Genomic DNA, 16,396 nt, shown 5'->3' with positions numbered 1-16,396 from the left:
GATGTAGCAGTACTGCTACATCCAGTCATGAATGGTAGTGAACAATTAAACAATTAAACTAGTTATTTGGACAAATATGAATTAAGGAAATCATACATAGATTCAAGGTTAATTTGTGCTTAAATAAAGTTTTGTTGGAGGAACCCAAGAGTTGATGAGGTGACAAGAGTTGCACATGATTGTGGTCGAAGCTGCAATTCGAGAACACTGTATAACTTCCTTGCTTTTAGACGCCAAAAAAATGTTTTTCAAAAACAACTGCAAGTTTCGTAGCTTTTTAAAAAGGGAATAAAAAGGCATTACATAACTCCCACACCCCTGCCTTTAGTGGCTCAGAGTCCTGCCGGCACAACAAAATCAGCCTCCGGGCAAAGGACAACACTTGGTGCCTCTCCCCACCCGCTCGCCTGCTAACAACCCGATATCTAATCTCCAATGCGGACGCTGTTTAGCCCACTGTGCTAAACCATCCCCCTTAATTCCTTCGCCCTCGGACACCTCCACGGGTCCACAGTCCCCCTCCCCCCCGTGCACTCCATGAACCCCTTTAGCTCCCTCGCCACCACCGACACCTGCCCCGATCGCAGACTCAAGCCAGTCAAATCTCGGCTCGATAACCGTATTTAAAATTCCTCCCTACCCCCATGCAACCAGCGTGAGTCCAGGCCTGGGATTCCTCCTCTCCCCCCCCTTCTTCAGCCTAGTCTGATCCCCAATCTGCAAATGTGTTTCCTGTACAAATGACACATCCGCCTTTAAACTCCTCAGGTGTGAAAACACACGACCGTTTGACTGGCCCATTCAGCCTCCTCACATTCTATGTGACCAGCCTGGTCGAGGGTCATCCCACCCCTTTCCCCTGCTGATCAACCATACCCCCTTCTTTGGTCAGCCCCCGGCTCGCATCCCGCAACCTGCCAGGCCCTCGGATAAAAGCAAATTACTGCAGATGCTGGAATCTGAAACGAAAGGGAAAATGCTGGAAAATCTCAGCAAGTCTGGCAGCATCTGTAGGGAGAGAAAATATCTAACGTTTCGAGTCCGATGACTTTTTGTCAAAGCTGGCCCTCGGATGTCCAGCATCAACTTATTGCGCAACAACCGCTCCACCCCTGTCAGCAGTCCTTTTCTCTTCTTTCCCCCCCCCAACCACCATTATTCTCAGCGGCACATTCGCATGTGGCTTCCTCATAAGCACCCTATGCACCCAATGGCCCTCCAGGAGCCCATTAGCTGCTCCAACATCTTGACACATAAGAGCCTGCGTCCGCACCTTAGATGCCCTCCGGCATCCCCACTGTTCTCAGATTCTGCCTCAGAGCGGTTCTCCAAAACCTCCACTGAGCTGCTTCTTGGTCACCCAGTGCATCCCAACTTCGGCCGCCAACGAGGTACGTTGCTCCTCGTGTATCCCACACCGCCTCCGCCACCTTCTGGATTGCCTGGCTCAGCTCTTTCAGCGTGTCTACCACCTTCGCCAGGTCCTCCTGAGCCTCCCTCAGTTGGCTGAAATTTCAGTTTAAAAAGTCCACTAACTGTGAGAATGTGAAGCAAGGGTTAATAGCTAGAACAAGCCAGAATTAATGGGACACATTAGTGGAAAGTTACAAATAAAAGAGTTGTTATTGAATTCGTGAGCCGACTCATGACTGTAGGCTGAATAGCCTTGAGAAACAAGGAAGATGACTGGATGACGGAATATGAAATGTGGGAGGCATTGATACTGTGGCTAAACACCTGCTGTTTTTGCTAAAATTGCTATATACTCATGTGCCAATAGATAACTTTAAAGACTGTAAAATCATGTATCGAAACTATGGCAAAAACAAGCTATGCTTTGTAATGGGGGCAAGCTCAAGTGAATGTAAGGGACAGCCCCTTAAAAAAAAAACATATAAAAGACAGGATGTTTTGAGCAAAACTTTGGCACTCTCAGAGGTGGACCTTTGGAATACCTAGAGGGCTGCCCCGATCGCAATAAAGAATATTCTAAAGTACAAACATGTTTGAGACCGTTTCTTCCGGACTGAGACACAAGTGAATTAGAGACACATTCACATTTTGGTGGCAGCGGTGGGATTTCAAAGAGTCTCCGCTGGGACTGGCGGCATAAGCGACTGATTGAGTTCGGGAGCAAAGGAGGAATTGGGCCACCATTGAGAGTAAAGCTTTCGTCACTTTGGTATTCCCCTCCGCTGTACCGTCCACGATTCGGCCCTGCTGTCAGCGCTCAGGGACGCTCCTACGAAATCCAGGTCAGTCCGGCGAACCCGTTTAAGGGAGGGAGTGTGACCCCTACAGTAATAGTCACTAGGCATAGTTAGGGACTAGTGCTTTAAGGGAGGGAGTGTGACCCCTACAGTAATAGTCACAGGCACAGTCAGGGACTAGTGCTTTAAGGGAGGGTGTGTAGCCCCTACAGTAATAGCTACAGAAGAGGTTTCGGCATCATCATGATCCTTGCTTTTGTCTAAAAGTGCCCCCGCGATAAGAGACTTTAGAAGGTACGTGATCAACCCTAAGGTAAAATATAACAAGGACGTCATAACCTTGTAGTTAGATAGGCTTGCAGGCACAGATGAGCCTGCCTGAATTGGGCTACGGAGCAGGATAACTCAGTTTAAATTCATGATTGAATAAAGTGGTCCAGGACCATTTCGCCAAATAAACAATAATCGCAAGGATCATTAACTGCCAATAGTGTTAGAGATGGGTAATACGTTAGATACAACCTCTGATAGTGGAAGCGCGCTTCAAACCTTGTGTGAACAATATCTGGAATATTCCAAGCAACTGAGACAATTGTCAGGAGAATTGCATAAAAATTTAGGAGAAGAAAAATGGCCACTGGGGGAAAACTAATGCATTAAAATTGGGTATAAAATTGACAGAGAAAGAAATAGTTAAAACAGCCAAAGTCTTTAAAAAAAAAAGGAATGCACATATGGGAAAAGAACCAAGTCATTAGGCTATCCGTCTTGAATCTATATATTAATCCATGTGAGTTTAAGGTCAAGTGGGATAAGATGCTGTCAGGGACTGCGGAGTTCCCAAATCTGATCTCCCAGAATTCTGACATAATAAACTGCTTTGTTACTGATACTCAGGCCTTCGTGTGAATATTTTCACCCCTAACATTTAGTGTAAGTCTGGAAGGATTTGCTGAGCTGGACGCCGCTCGAGCCGGTGGACAAGGCGAGTAGTCAAACCTTTGACCGCCAAAAATTAGAATCACTTGGCAAGGCGGACAGACGGTGAGGTAACATCCAATAAGTCTGGTATCAAGGCCAAATGAGTAAAAAAAAGTCAGTTTAAAAAAATTTTTTTTGGTTTTTGAAGAGCAAAATACTCTGGTAAAAAAACAATGATCAAAGATGGATGTGATTTCTGTGGAACAGAGAAAAATGGTGAGATACACAGAAGTAAAGATAAGACAAATAAAGTTAGAAGCACAACGACATAAATTAAACCTTCACCCCATTTGGAAGACAGGCTGGTTTAAAGGAATTGAGCTCTAACTCCTTTAAGCATAGCAATAAAGCGGGTAAAGATACGGCAGTACAGATAACGGCAAACTAGCAAAAGACCTCACAAAACTGCCAACAATTACGGCTACCGACTGTCCCGGAATGTCTCAAGGAGAGAAAAAAAAATCAAATTAAGTGAAGTCCAAAAGATCAGAAAGGGGCTAAAACACTCAATTAGTTTTGTTCAGGAATATCGGAGGACGACTAACCCCCCCTCCCAAAACAGAAAAAATGGGGAGGAAAATCAATACAAGATTACGGTTAGAAATTTAACAATGGATACATGTCGAGAATAACTTCAGATCGTTTCAAGCCGTCCAGATAAATTCAGCAGTAATTCAACTCATTTGAAATAAAAGAAAAATAAACATCCAATAATGTCTCTTTCCAAAAACCAGTTAAATAACGAACATTGAAAATTGAAAGAAAGGATGGGTAATGTCTAAGGTCACATAGCAGACGGAGATGGCATCATGCCAAGTTCTCCACCACTTTCGATTCTGTACAAAAATGTAACCATTTCAGCAAGCAGGTCATCTGCACAAAGAAATATACATCTCTAAGAATAGCTAATGCCTCTAAAATTAATCAGTGGAAATTGACTTAAATGGAATGACAGATAAAGTTTTCAAAGGAGAATGAAAAATTTTGTTCAGTATTTTAATTGAGCTCCATTTTAGAGAAAGAGTGAGAGGGTTAGAGAGAGAGAGGGCCAGAGAGAGGGACTGATAGAGACAGCGAAAGTTGAGAGAGCGAAAGAGAGCAAGTCAGGGAGAGACAGAGAAGGGGAGGGGTAGTTAGATAGAGAGAGAGAGTGAGTGTTTTAGGCATCTACAGAGAGGGAGCTTCAAATTGTCTACGCATTGCCTTTAAAGATTATAGTTTGAGTACAGTTAACAATTTTCTCTTTTCAAAGGCTATCATTGGCATTTCCAAATTAGGGTTAGTTTGATACACAGGGAATTTTAATCAGGGTGCAAAATCATGTATGTAAGAATAAGAAAATATTAGTTTTATGGTGTTCAGTGGAGGTTAGGATAGTTGAAATACATATGACAATGTTTCATTAGTTCAGGGTTAAAACGTCCCTGACACAAATAATCATCAGTAGGGTGAAACTAATCTGTCACACAATTGCAGATGTTTTAATTATGAGATTGCAGAATTACTCATAAACAGATGGGTAAATGAAATATGTCCATGATCATGCTCGTCTGATACAGCTCAAAATTGGTTCACTGAGTTTCAATAACATATTGTGTTTGCTGAAAGACTTGATAACGGGAATTTGGCAGCACTCCAACTTTTACTCCCAGTCCATTTGAGTGAAAAATATTTTAAAAACGTTTAGAGATGCGAATGGCATCATTCCAATTTATCCACCCACTATACGCCCCTTTTTGTCTCTGCAAGAAAATTAACCCTTTCAACAAGCTTTTGTGTGTAATCCAGAAGATGTCTTGACACACCCATGCTGGGTTTGCCCGTGAGCTTTTAATTCCCTTTTAATTCTGATAAAGTAATGAACAGTCCACACAGCTGAAGATGCATTTTAATTGGAACTTACAAATCTTAAGTTTTGAATTTTCACCCTCTTAACGACCCAGAAGTGCTTCCATCGGTGAAAAGGGGGAGCGGTTGTCAGGATATGCTATAGTCAACCAGGGTGGGTAGACAGTAGAATCAGCAGCATTTGAAACTCCATTCTTGGCCCAACAAGCAGAATTGTTCACACTAATTCGCGCATGCGCACTAGGAGCAGGCAAAAAAGTTAATATTTATACAGACTCCAGATATGCTTTTGGAGTCGTACATGATTTTGGACAATTATGGAAGAACAGAGGATTCTTAACATCCGCTGGCACCCCAATTTCCCATCAGCAGCTGATGACCCATTTACTCCAAGCTCTTATGCTCCCAGAAAAGGTAGCAGTGATAAAATGTACTGCCCATATGAAAGGGAAAACTCCAGTAGATGAAGAAAATAGGCAGGCAGACCACCAAGCAAAAGAAACCTCCCATTCAAAGGAAATGGTAGTGCCTAAAATGATGAGCCAGACTAAAAGCTCAAACGACAAGTCTCCCTCTGAAAAACCTATGCCGACCATTACTGACGTAATCCAGCTACAGGAGGACGCTCCAGCTAGCGATAAAAAGTTATGGGGAGAATTGGGATGTACATATGATAAAGAAAGTAAGCTGTGGGTCACCCCAGCAGGGCAGACATGTATGCCCGATGCTTTGGCAGCCTGGGTGGCCTAATGTGTACACTTTGCAACTCACTGTGGTGCTCGCGCTACAGGTGATATATTGTTTAAACACCTGGTGACATCCCAGACTGCAGGAGATAGCCCAACGAATTAGCAATCGCTGTTTGATATGCCAGCAGTATAACCCTGGTAAGGCAGTGTCCTGTGAGCAGGGGAAAACACCATTGCCCGAGGGTCCCTTTGAGACCCTGCAACTGGACTACATGGAGTTGGAAAGATGACAGTGTTATAAGCATGTATTAGTGATTGTTGATGTGTTTAGTAAATGTATAGAGGCCTATCCTACTGTAGATAATAAGGCTTCAACTGTAGTAAAAGTTCTTATGCATGAAATTGTACCAAGATTTGGAATTCCCTATCGTTTAAGCTCTGATAATGGACCTCACTTTGTGGGACAGATTAATAAAGAATTCTGCACTCAACTGGGAATTAAACAGCAGTTACACTGCGCCTACAGACCCCAGGCAGCTGGGATAGTGGAAAGAGCTAACCAGACTTTAAAGACTAAGCTTTTTAAATTACAAGCAGAGACTGGAGACACTTGGCTCAAACTATTACCTATTGCACTCTTTCAAATAAGAGCCACCCCAGCAGGAAAAACTCGATTAAGCCCTGCAGAAATCCTATATGGAAGACCTCTCCGCACTCCATGGGATTGTGAGATTCCCCAAGAGGTCCAGTTCCACCACACTACAGAAATGGCTAATTACATAATAGCCTTGACTAAAGTATTAAAGAATCTCCACTTGCGAGTACGTGCCACGCAAGAGGAAGTGCCACCCTTAGCTAGCTCCGATATTGTACAACCAGGAGATCATGTGATGATCCACAATTGGACATGGAAGGGGTTGGAACCATGTTGGGAAGGACCGTTCCAAGTTCTCCTAACCACCCCCACGGCAGTCAAAGTTGAAGGACGCAATGTGTGGATTCACACCCACCACTGTAAGCTAGTGAAGTTTTCGTGATTATTAACTCTCGTTTTAAAGTTTTAGGTACATACGACCTTACTCGGAATAGAAGCAGGACCCCACGATGAAGCTACTCTTTTTACTAGTGATCCTCGCCAGTGCCATCCAGTTTACATTCACTAGCGGCCGGCGATGTAGACCTGGCGGACAAATTCTGCACCTTTGTCGTGAGGACACCTTTAGCTGTGCCGACAGCACCACAGATGAGACCTTGTGGGCGGCGAACCCGGTAGATACCTGCACCACTATCATTCATCAAGAAGAGCAGAAGCCTCGGTTCCTGACTACCCGCGGATCCCTGACCTGCGATCGCTACGCTTGCCGGTGGGACTACCGGTGTACGAGGGAAAGGCAAGCCACGAGTTCCTGAATGCAAGACTATTCATACTCACCCGCCTACCAACGCACCATGTGACTGCAAATTCATTCCTGTTTATGTCTTATACTTATGCAAAGAAATTGAATGTCTCCTCTTGTTGGGTATGTACACATGTTCCTAGCTATGCCCATGGGGGTATTCCTTTGATGCCTCATTCCTATTTGATCGAGGTCACAGAATGGGCTCTGCGACGTAATCGCACCAATCCTGATAATGATACACAAGATATGATAGATTGGCGATCGGCCGGGTTCAATATGAACAGGTTTAAAGGATGGTGGTGGCCAAAATTTACTGTAATCTGTCAGCCGCCCTACCTGATCCTCCCCAAGTACGCTAAATTTCCAAAAGGTAGTATATGTTTTAAAAAGGATCATGCCAATGGGACCCACCTGGTAGGTACCAGCCATTGTAACCAGACCTTGATTTGGCATCACCCATTATACAGATCTATCCAAACATCCCCATGCCCGAACCACTAGGTCCCTTGTGCCTTGGGAGGTGATAGCTACTGTCCTTTGGCCGCAGTTCGGCAGTATTAGATCTCTCCAAAAAGTCACCAAGCTCCGGGATATATTGGAGCAGGTGGCTAATGATACCGCGGAAGGACTCAGTGAGCTCAACATAGAGTTAGTAGCTGTTCGGGCGGTTGCTTTACAGAACCGCATGGCTCTAGACTACCTCCTCGCCAGTGAGGGAGGTACGTGTGCTGTAGTGGGTTCCGAGTGCTGTACTTATATCCCTGATAGCTCGGAGAACATTACTCACCTAGTGGACCACATTAGGGATGGGGAAAAGAGACTCCGCCAGTCCTCCTCGGAAGACTGGTGGGGAGGACTGTGGTCTAGCTCCTGGACCACCTATCTGTTTCATGGATTTATTATCTTTATCGTTATTTGCCTTTTGCTATGTATCATTGTAACCTGTGTTAAATGCTTTTGTAATCGTTTAGACACCTCTGTGATGCCACAGATGCTGCAGCGGCTTACCCAGTTAGACAAGCAGGACTTAGTAGATGCCGGAAATGTGTATGAGGACATTGGACCAAAGGATGATTTCCCGGAGGAATTCCTCAGACTCTCAAGGATACGTCCCGGAGGGCTGTGTGATCATGGAATGATCAAAGGGGGGAATGAGAATGTGAAGCAAGGGTTAATAGCTAGAACAAGCCAGAATTAATGGGACACATTAGTGGAAAGTTACAAATAAAAGAGTTGTTATTGAATTCGTGAGCCGACTCATGACTGTCGGCTGAATAGCCTTGAGAAACAAGGAAGATGGCTGGATGACGGAATACGAAATGTGGGAGGCATTGATACTGTGGCTAAACACCTGCTGTTTTTGCTAAAATTGCTATATACTCATGTGCCAATAGATAACTTTAAAGTCTGTAAAATCATGTATCGAAACTATGGCAAAAACAAGCTATGCTTTGTAATGGGGGCAAGCTCAAGTGAATGTAAGGGACAGCCCCTTAAAAAAAACATATAAAGACAGGATGTTTTGAGCAAAACTTTGGCACTCTCAGAGGTGGTCCTTTGGAATACCTAGAGGGCTGCCCCGATCGCAATAAAGAATGTTCAAAAGTACGAACGTGTTCGAGACCGTTTCTTCCGGACTGAGAGACAAGTGAATTAGAGACACATTCACAACTGCTCCGTCGACCATTGGGCTGGTAGGGTTGACCCTCTACTATTCTCCCGTGTCGCATAAAATTTCTTGTTCCTACAGTTCCTTTCTTCTAGGCCCACTTCTGGTCCGCGAATCCATCCACTGACCTCACTAGTGAAATATAGGTTTCCTCCAACACCTCTGTACCTTTTTTCTCCAAAACATCCATCCGGCAACCGGGGAAAAGGACCCAATAAACATTGAGCGGGAGCTGCCAAATGTGCGATAACTCACACCATAGCCGCTACTGGAAGTCCACATTCTACCAATTCCACTCACCATGGGCTTCAATTTTATTAAGCCTATTAGAGTGTGGACAGCAGTGTCACAGTGGTTAGCACTACATCCTCAGTCCAGAGGACCTGGGTTCAATCCCGGCCCACCTGTCCATCTGAAGTTTGCACATTCTCCCCCTGCCTGCGTGAATCTCACCCCCACAATCCAAAGATGTGTAGGGTAGGAGGATTGGTCACGCTAAATTGCCCCTTAAAGAATTGGGTACTCTAAATTCACTTATTAAAAAAGAAATAAATCTATTACATAGCTCCCTATCAAATGGCCTTTTTAATGCCCTAAGTGCATCCCGTGCATTACTCCATTAACCTCTCCATTACTTTATATCAAATAACTCAAAATCAGTTCATCAGCCAGTGTTTGTCTTCTAACAAATCAATGCTACCTTTCTTTTAACCACCTGTATTGTTTCAGACGACAACAAAATGTTATTCCTTATTATCTCCAGGGATTTCCATGTCAACAAAATTAGGCTGATCGGCTTGTAATTATCCCTAATTTTTTTGAAAAGAAATGCATATGTACCCAACCTTCCAGGCCTCTGGCACTATTCCCATATCCAAAGATTGAATGATTGCACCCAGAGCCTGCGCTATTTCCATCCTTACTTTCCTCAACAGCCTAGCCCACGTGGACCAAGTTTGATTGCTGCCAAAAACGTATTTATCCTATCCAATTTATCATCACCCCCAGCATTTTACTGTGACATTGTCAGTATCATGCTGTGAAGTCAGGTGCAAAGTACTCCGTTTACCTCTGCCTCTAGGTCCCGCATTAGCTCCACTGTTTCGTTTGACCATCTTTTGACTCCATATGCAATTGCTCCTTTTATGCAGTCTACTGATTTTTTCATGCACTCTGCAGTTAGCACTGCTGCCTCACAGCACCACGGACCCAGGTTCAATTCTAGCCTAGGCGACTGTATGGAGTTTGCACTTTCTCCCAGTGTCTGCATGGGTTTCCTCCGGGTGCTCCGGTTTCCTCCCAGTCCACAGATATGCAGTGCTAACCACTGAGCCACCATGCCGTCAATATAGCAAGCCACAAAACAGCTATGAAGAACAAAGCAAAAAGTGCAGATAGGGCAAAGATTTTGAATAGATTAACCCATGTAATTAACTCATGGAAAAGCATTTTATTAATGAAGCTCATCAACAAGCACAACTTTAGGTCATACCTCAACCAGGAAAAATTCTATACATTTTTCATATTATACTTTACACTCAAAACAAAGACTACACTCAAAAAAGATAAAAAAAGACAAGACTTCATGCAGGTTTATTTTTATGATGGAAAAATACTGAAAATACTCAAGTCTAGCAGCATCTGTGGATAGAATTAATGCTTCAGGTTGATGACCATTCTGATAAAGGGAGACGTTGAAGGGAATAGTACAAATGTATTTAAGAAGAAGCTAGATAAGCATGAGGGAGAAGAGATGAGAACAGTGATGGACAACCTGCAGCCTGGGGAATCACATGTGGTCCATCAGGGTCTGAGTGAGGCCCAGAGATATTTTGTTGACTGCTACCCATGCAGTGGGTAGTGGCCACATTCTGCCAGTTTCCATCTGCAGTTTTATTCTATCAGATAACGGTATGCAGATAAAGCAAGGCTCAACAGTCAATATATTATACTCTAAATGCAGTACCCAAAATTGAATGTAGTGCTGCAGAGTCTAAACAAGGCGACAATTGAAACCCCTCGTATTCCAGTCTCCATTAATATTTTTCAACTGATCTAGCTTTTAGTGATTTACGTGGGACGCCCAAATCTCTGCTCTACAATCTTAATTTGCACCATTTGGAAAATAAATTAATTGCTTCGATCCAAAGTTATACATTGGATTTCATTTGTCATAGTTTTGTCTACTCGTTATGTCCCACTGCAACTTCCTGCTCCAATCTACACTAATTACTGTTCCTCACCAGAAACTTGGATATACACTGTTCTATTCTTTCATCCAAGTCATGAGGCAGAACACAGATTTAACTGTAGCATTTTTGAATGCATAATTCCTCCATCATGAGTGCTCCCAACTGCACAACAGATGATACCATTTCTGATGCAAGGACCTGTCACACTTTGCATCTGTTATCCAGTATTGGATGAACAAACACGTTCTTGGAATTAAATATTGGGATGACCAAAGCCAATGCAATGCCTTAGTCCCCATCAGAACTCCTACCACTCAATTGAGTCCCTTTCCCCTGTCACTATGCGAGATTGAGCCCAATTAACTGGAGCTAAGCCTCCAACCAGGTAATCTCTCTCACCAAAGATGGCCTACTTCCTCTGCAACATTGTTCCTCTAGATCCTGCCCCAACCAAAACCCTCACCCATTCCTCTATTACCTCTACATTAACTATTCCAATGCTCTCCTGCCAGATCTTCCACTTTGCTCCCTCTGGAATTTGAGCACATCCAAAATTCTTCTGCCAGATTCGTATCAAGTCACATTCACCCAAGAGAAAAATGCAAACGTCATACAAACATTTAACATCCCATTCTCCAGTAATATTTTACTTTGAAGGTGTGGCAAAAGCTTAATTATTCTCCCTTCAATTGCTGTAATGTCTTCAGAAACTAGTTCAAACTTGCTCAACCCATGCTGCAAAGAAAACGGTCAATGCACTAAAGATAAAAAGCACATTTACTTATCCAACAAATCCCACCATTCATTTCAAACAGGCCTTTATTCTATGGTTAGGTTTGCATTCTTATTCATCTAGCAATACCCCTCATACATTTGCTTGGGTTGCTTAGTATATCATTCGCACATCATCTCTCTCCCTCAACCAACTACCATGAAAGCTCTCTGAACCAATGTGCAGCTTATTCACCAAGTCCATGTGATTGGCTCAAAAAAAATTAGCATCATTTTTCCCCTCGTGCATCTTATGCAATCTTAACTCGATTAGTAGAGAAACAAACAGCAGCATTTTTCCTGAACACTTCATAATAGTAGAACGTCACTGTTGAACAAAGAAATATATTCCAACATCAAGAGCCATCACTTATTGGAACATGCATCACCAGCTGAATGCAATGCCCCAATAATGGGCAAGTGCCTTCCAGTTGTGTCTTACATTCCTCTTTGCCAGAGGCACTCATTAAAAGCCTTCCATCCTAATATTTCCTCATGCAACAGTATTAAATTTATTGGTAGTGCTTCTGAAGCCTTGGGAACAGGTGGTAAAGCGGCAAGGGAATGTCAGAGTTTAGGGCCCAAGCAGCTAAAGGAATGACTGCCATTGGTGGATAAAATCAGGAATGCAGAGAAGGGGCCAGGATTGGATGAGCAGAGATCTCACTTTAGGGGGGAGGAGAGGCAAGGCCACAAATTTAAAATTTGCTGCCCATATATTCACTCAAGCTTCACTTGGATGGGCTCAAATTTATGGTGTGGATAGCTGGGAGAATCATCAGTAGAGTATTAGAATAGAGGCCTACTAAAAAAGACAGATGAGAGTTTCAGCAGATAGATTGAGGCAGGGGAAGATTCAGGCAATGACAGAGGTGGAAGTAGCCATGGCACATCTTAGGGTCAAATAAGATACCGGAGTGTGAATGGCCAGTTCAATCTCAGACAATGGCCAATGAGAGGTATGGAGACAGTGGTTAAGGAACAGAGTTTGTGGTTGGCATCAGATACAATATGGACTAAATAGCCGACAAAATTCTGAGACAAATCAGACAATGGAGTGGTGAAGAGAGTTGGCAGTGAAGTAGAGCTTGCAGTCAGGTCACATGTGGAACCAGATGAGACATTCCCAAATGGTGTCTCCAAAGGGCAGCATGTAAATAGGATGGGGAACAAGGCAAAATCTTTGCAGAACATCAGAGCCAAGTGTGGGTTCTGGACATAATGGAAGGCAGAAGGCAGGAAGACAAGTTCAACTAAGATTTCAGATTTGAGTAAATGGCTTTTCAAAATGTCTAGCTATCCATTATATGATTTACCAATTTGAAAAAGTAGACCCAGGATTTTTTCCACGTGTTACAATTTGAATCAAAATATTTTAAACCAGACAACTTTGCAAAAGATAATAGTAATTTCAGATGTCATTTGAAAATGCACTGAAGTATCAAAAATCGTGGCATAATTAAGCATAGATTAGTTTTATTTACGAAATAAATTGATGGACATGAAATTATACTTAAAAAACCAAGGCAAGGACAAATGACATTTAGCAGTCATGCAGTTAGGGTTCTAACAGAAGAGGTGAGCACACACGATTTACACCAATGTGATGGAACTAGAGAGGGGAAGGTGCATTTTGTGAAGTTGGACAACGAATGCGCACATATGGTTACCTGATTTTTTGTCCGGCTTTACTGAAATATCGGCTGTATCAGCAACAGCAGCATCTCTAGATGTTTCAGTGCTCTCAGGAACAAGGGGCAATTCTGGCACCATAGTTTCTACAGAAACATATTTTTTGCTTATGTCACCTTCTCCAACAGGGAAGGGGAATGTTACATCAGTTTCCTGTCGAGGCATGGATGTTTTAAGTGCTCTCTCTTTTTCTCCCAACACTTCTGCTAGAGCAACACTAGTTTCTAAAATTTTTGTTACCACTTCTTTTGAAGCCTTTGTTACTTCTTCATTCATGGAAAGTGAAGCATCAGTAGCCAACTCCTGGGGCTTCATCTGTACTTCTGCAATCTTCAATTTTTCAGTATGGTCATTAATTTTAGCTTTCATTTCACCAAATTCTTCTAAACAATTGTATGGAAATTTATCTTGCAATGATGGGGCAACAGCCCACGTTACTGACTGAGATGTAGTCAAACTAGTCTCTTCAGACAAAGCTTTTAAACCAAGTCCTCGGTCAACGATTGAAAATTCCTCATTTGGCATTGATAATGTGGTTGATGTAGTGTCTCGATTCATGGAAAGGACAGTGATAGATTCTTTTGCAGGATGTCTTTCACTCATTATTGCGCTGGGCATTACAGCTTCCAGATGGCTTAAACTAATTTCTATTGCACCTTTCTCCATTAATAAGGGGTTAGACAGAACATCAGTTACATTTAGCGATGGGGTTTCAATTTCATCTTCGAGCGAGGGGGGACCAAGTGAACATTGCTCAACATGTTTATAATCAGCTAAAATCCTTTCAACAGGTTTAATTTGAATTGTAGCAGCTCCCTGGACTCCCAAAACAGGTTCGGATTTGCTGATGACAATTTCTTTGCAAATGGTCACATCTGGGCTCTTCGTTGTCACTGAATTATCAGCTGATATATTATGTATTGGAGAATGCAATGTAGAATAATTCTTTTCTTCCACCATTTTACTGGACAATAATTCTTGTTTATTGGACTGGTCAACAAACTGATTTATATTTTCAGATATGTTAGGCTCTCTGTACCCAAACTGTACACTCATATCATCACTTTTATCTGCTGAGTCTATAATAGAATCAACCAATACATGTTCTGGTAAATTTCTCTCTTCAGAAATAATTACAGTATCTTCACTAACTCCCCTATTTCTAACAGTATTTTGTTCTTCAAACAAATGATGTGCATTAGTTACCTCTGGAATATTATTAGCAGCGCACTCTGTAAAACTAAGTGGTTCATGAAGAGCAATTTGTTCTTTACCAGCATACTGAGCATCAAATTGTGTTACAGCATGCTCGGGATCTGCAAGACTCGCAACACATACATTTTCTGTGTGAGTAGATGCCTTTACAAGAATGTCTGTTAAATTTTGTGCTTCTTCAGAATAGTCTAAAACACACTTTTCGGATGTGGATGGTAGTGGTTTGAATGGATTAGGAGAGGATCGTATTTCTACATCAATTGCTTCTTCAGTTGTTTCTAATCCTGGTGACTTGATTTCAGAGGTTCTTTGCAAATGGTATGGTGCAAAACTTTGTACAGTCTGATCTGAAGTTGTGATTTCACTCAAATAGTCAGCTTTCATAATCTGGTTTGGTTGGATTGCAAAGTTACTGAATAGTTGTGAATTCATTTCAGAAGTTGGTATCACATCTACTTTGGAATTGGGTTCGTTTCCAATAAATTCGAGTGTTACAGGTTTTGTTTCTGGATCTTCAACTTTATTAGTTACTTCTGACTTAGTGGCAGTCAACTGTAATGGAATTGCAGTTTCTTTGAATTCAGTCTTTCCTTTTACAACTGCATCATGTTCAGGAACTGTTTCATTAGTGTTGAAGTAATCAGATTCTAACATGCTGTAAGAATCAAATGTGGCATATGTCATGCAGGTTTGAGATTCACTTACAACTGGAACTTGTGAAACAGCAAAATATGCTTCAGCAGTCAGAGGTAGCTTTTCATCTTGCTCAAAGGACTGTTCCACAAAGTCCTCCAAGTCTGCATAACCTGGCTTTCCAGTAGCCTTAGCCACAATTGGTTCTTCATTTTCACATCTTGTCTTTGAAGCTGCCTGATCTTGAAATGCACCAGACTCCGACTTATCAGTTACATTGTTAATGGATTTACTGGTATCAGTATCAATAACAGCTGCCTGATTAATTGCCGGACCTGAAAACTTTAGCTCATTTCTCTCCTTTACTTCCAAAATGTCACCATAGCAAAAGTTAAGACCACTGTCTGCTGGTTTTACAGATTGCTCATTAAAATACAATGTGTTTTGCATGAACTCCTTTTCCTCAACAATTCTGTCTAAGGGGAGCATACTCAACCCTGGAGCACCAACGTACTCGCATGTTAATCCTAAATGTGGTTCCATTGCAACTTCCCTGTCATCTGATAATTGAACTTTATCCATGCCCATGACCTCCCTAATCTTCAGTTTTCCCTTATCTGCATTAACTTGTTCTGGTATTGGTTCTTCCACCAGGGATGATGTAGTCCCTTTAAATTCACTTCCATTCGGCTCTACACGCTGGCCAATTTGGTATTGGAATGGACTTCCATCAACAGGATTTAGTCTGACTAACTCTGATGATTCTATAAATGCTGACTTCACGTGTGCCTTTTCATCAACAGCAGGAGCTTTTTCTAAATGGTCTGCTACTTTTTTGTCCATTGCATTTTCCATAAAACCAAAGGTTGTTTGTAAACCTGTGTATACAGGAACTTCAGTCTGTTTAAGATCATCACTGTGGACTGCTTTTGCAGACATTGTTAATTCAGGTACAGAATCAGAAGAAAAGGAAGGCATAGAGAAGACAGGAACAGGTTCAACATGCACAGGTGCAGCATCCTGTGGGCCCACAGGTTCGGCACTAGCTGGCTGATCTTTCAAGTTGACAGAAAAGTCTGTGATTATGGATGGAAAG

The 16,396-nt window shown here is 42.4% G+C and overlaps 1 protein-coding gene across 1 annotated transcript in view; it reads right to left on the bottom strand.

The window, feature by feature from the left end:
• Positions 1 to 16,396, bottom strand: part of LOC119972712 (reticulon-3-like) — a 110,502-nt gene that overhangs the window by 57,150 nt on the left and 36,956 nt on the right. Inside the window, exon 3 of the mRNA XM_038809877.1 lies at positions 13,431 to 16,376. Within this exon, the coding sequence (XP_038665805.1) occupies positions 13,431 to 16,376 (2,946 nt within the window). The remainder of the gene's footprint in view (positions 1 to 13,430; positions 16,377 to 16,396) is intronic.

Source organism: Scyliorhinus canicula, chromosome 1 (assembly GCF_902713615.1).
Source record: "Scyliorhinus canicula chromosome 1, sScyCan1.1, whole genome shotgun sequence".
Lineage (NCBI taxonomy): Eukaryota > Metazoa > Chordata > Chondrichthyes > Carcharhiniformes > Scyliorhinidae > Scyliorhinus > Scyliorhinus canicula.
This window is presented reverse-complemented; position numbering and strand designations above follow the sequence as displayed.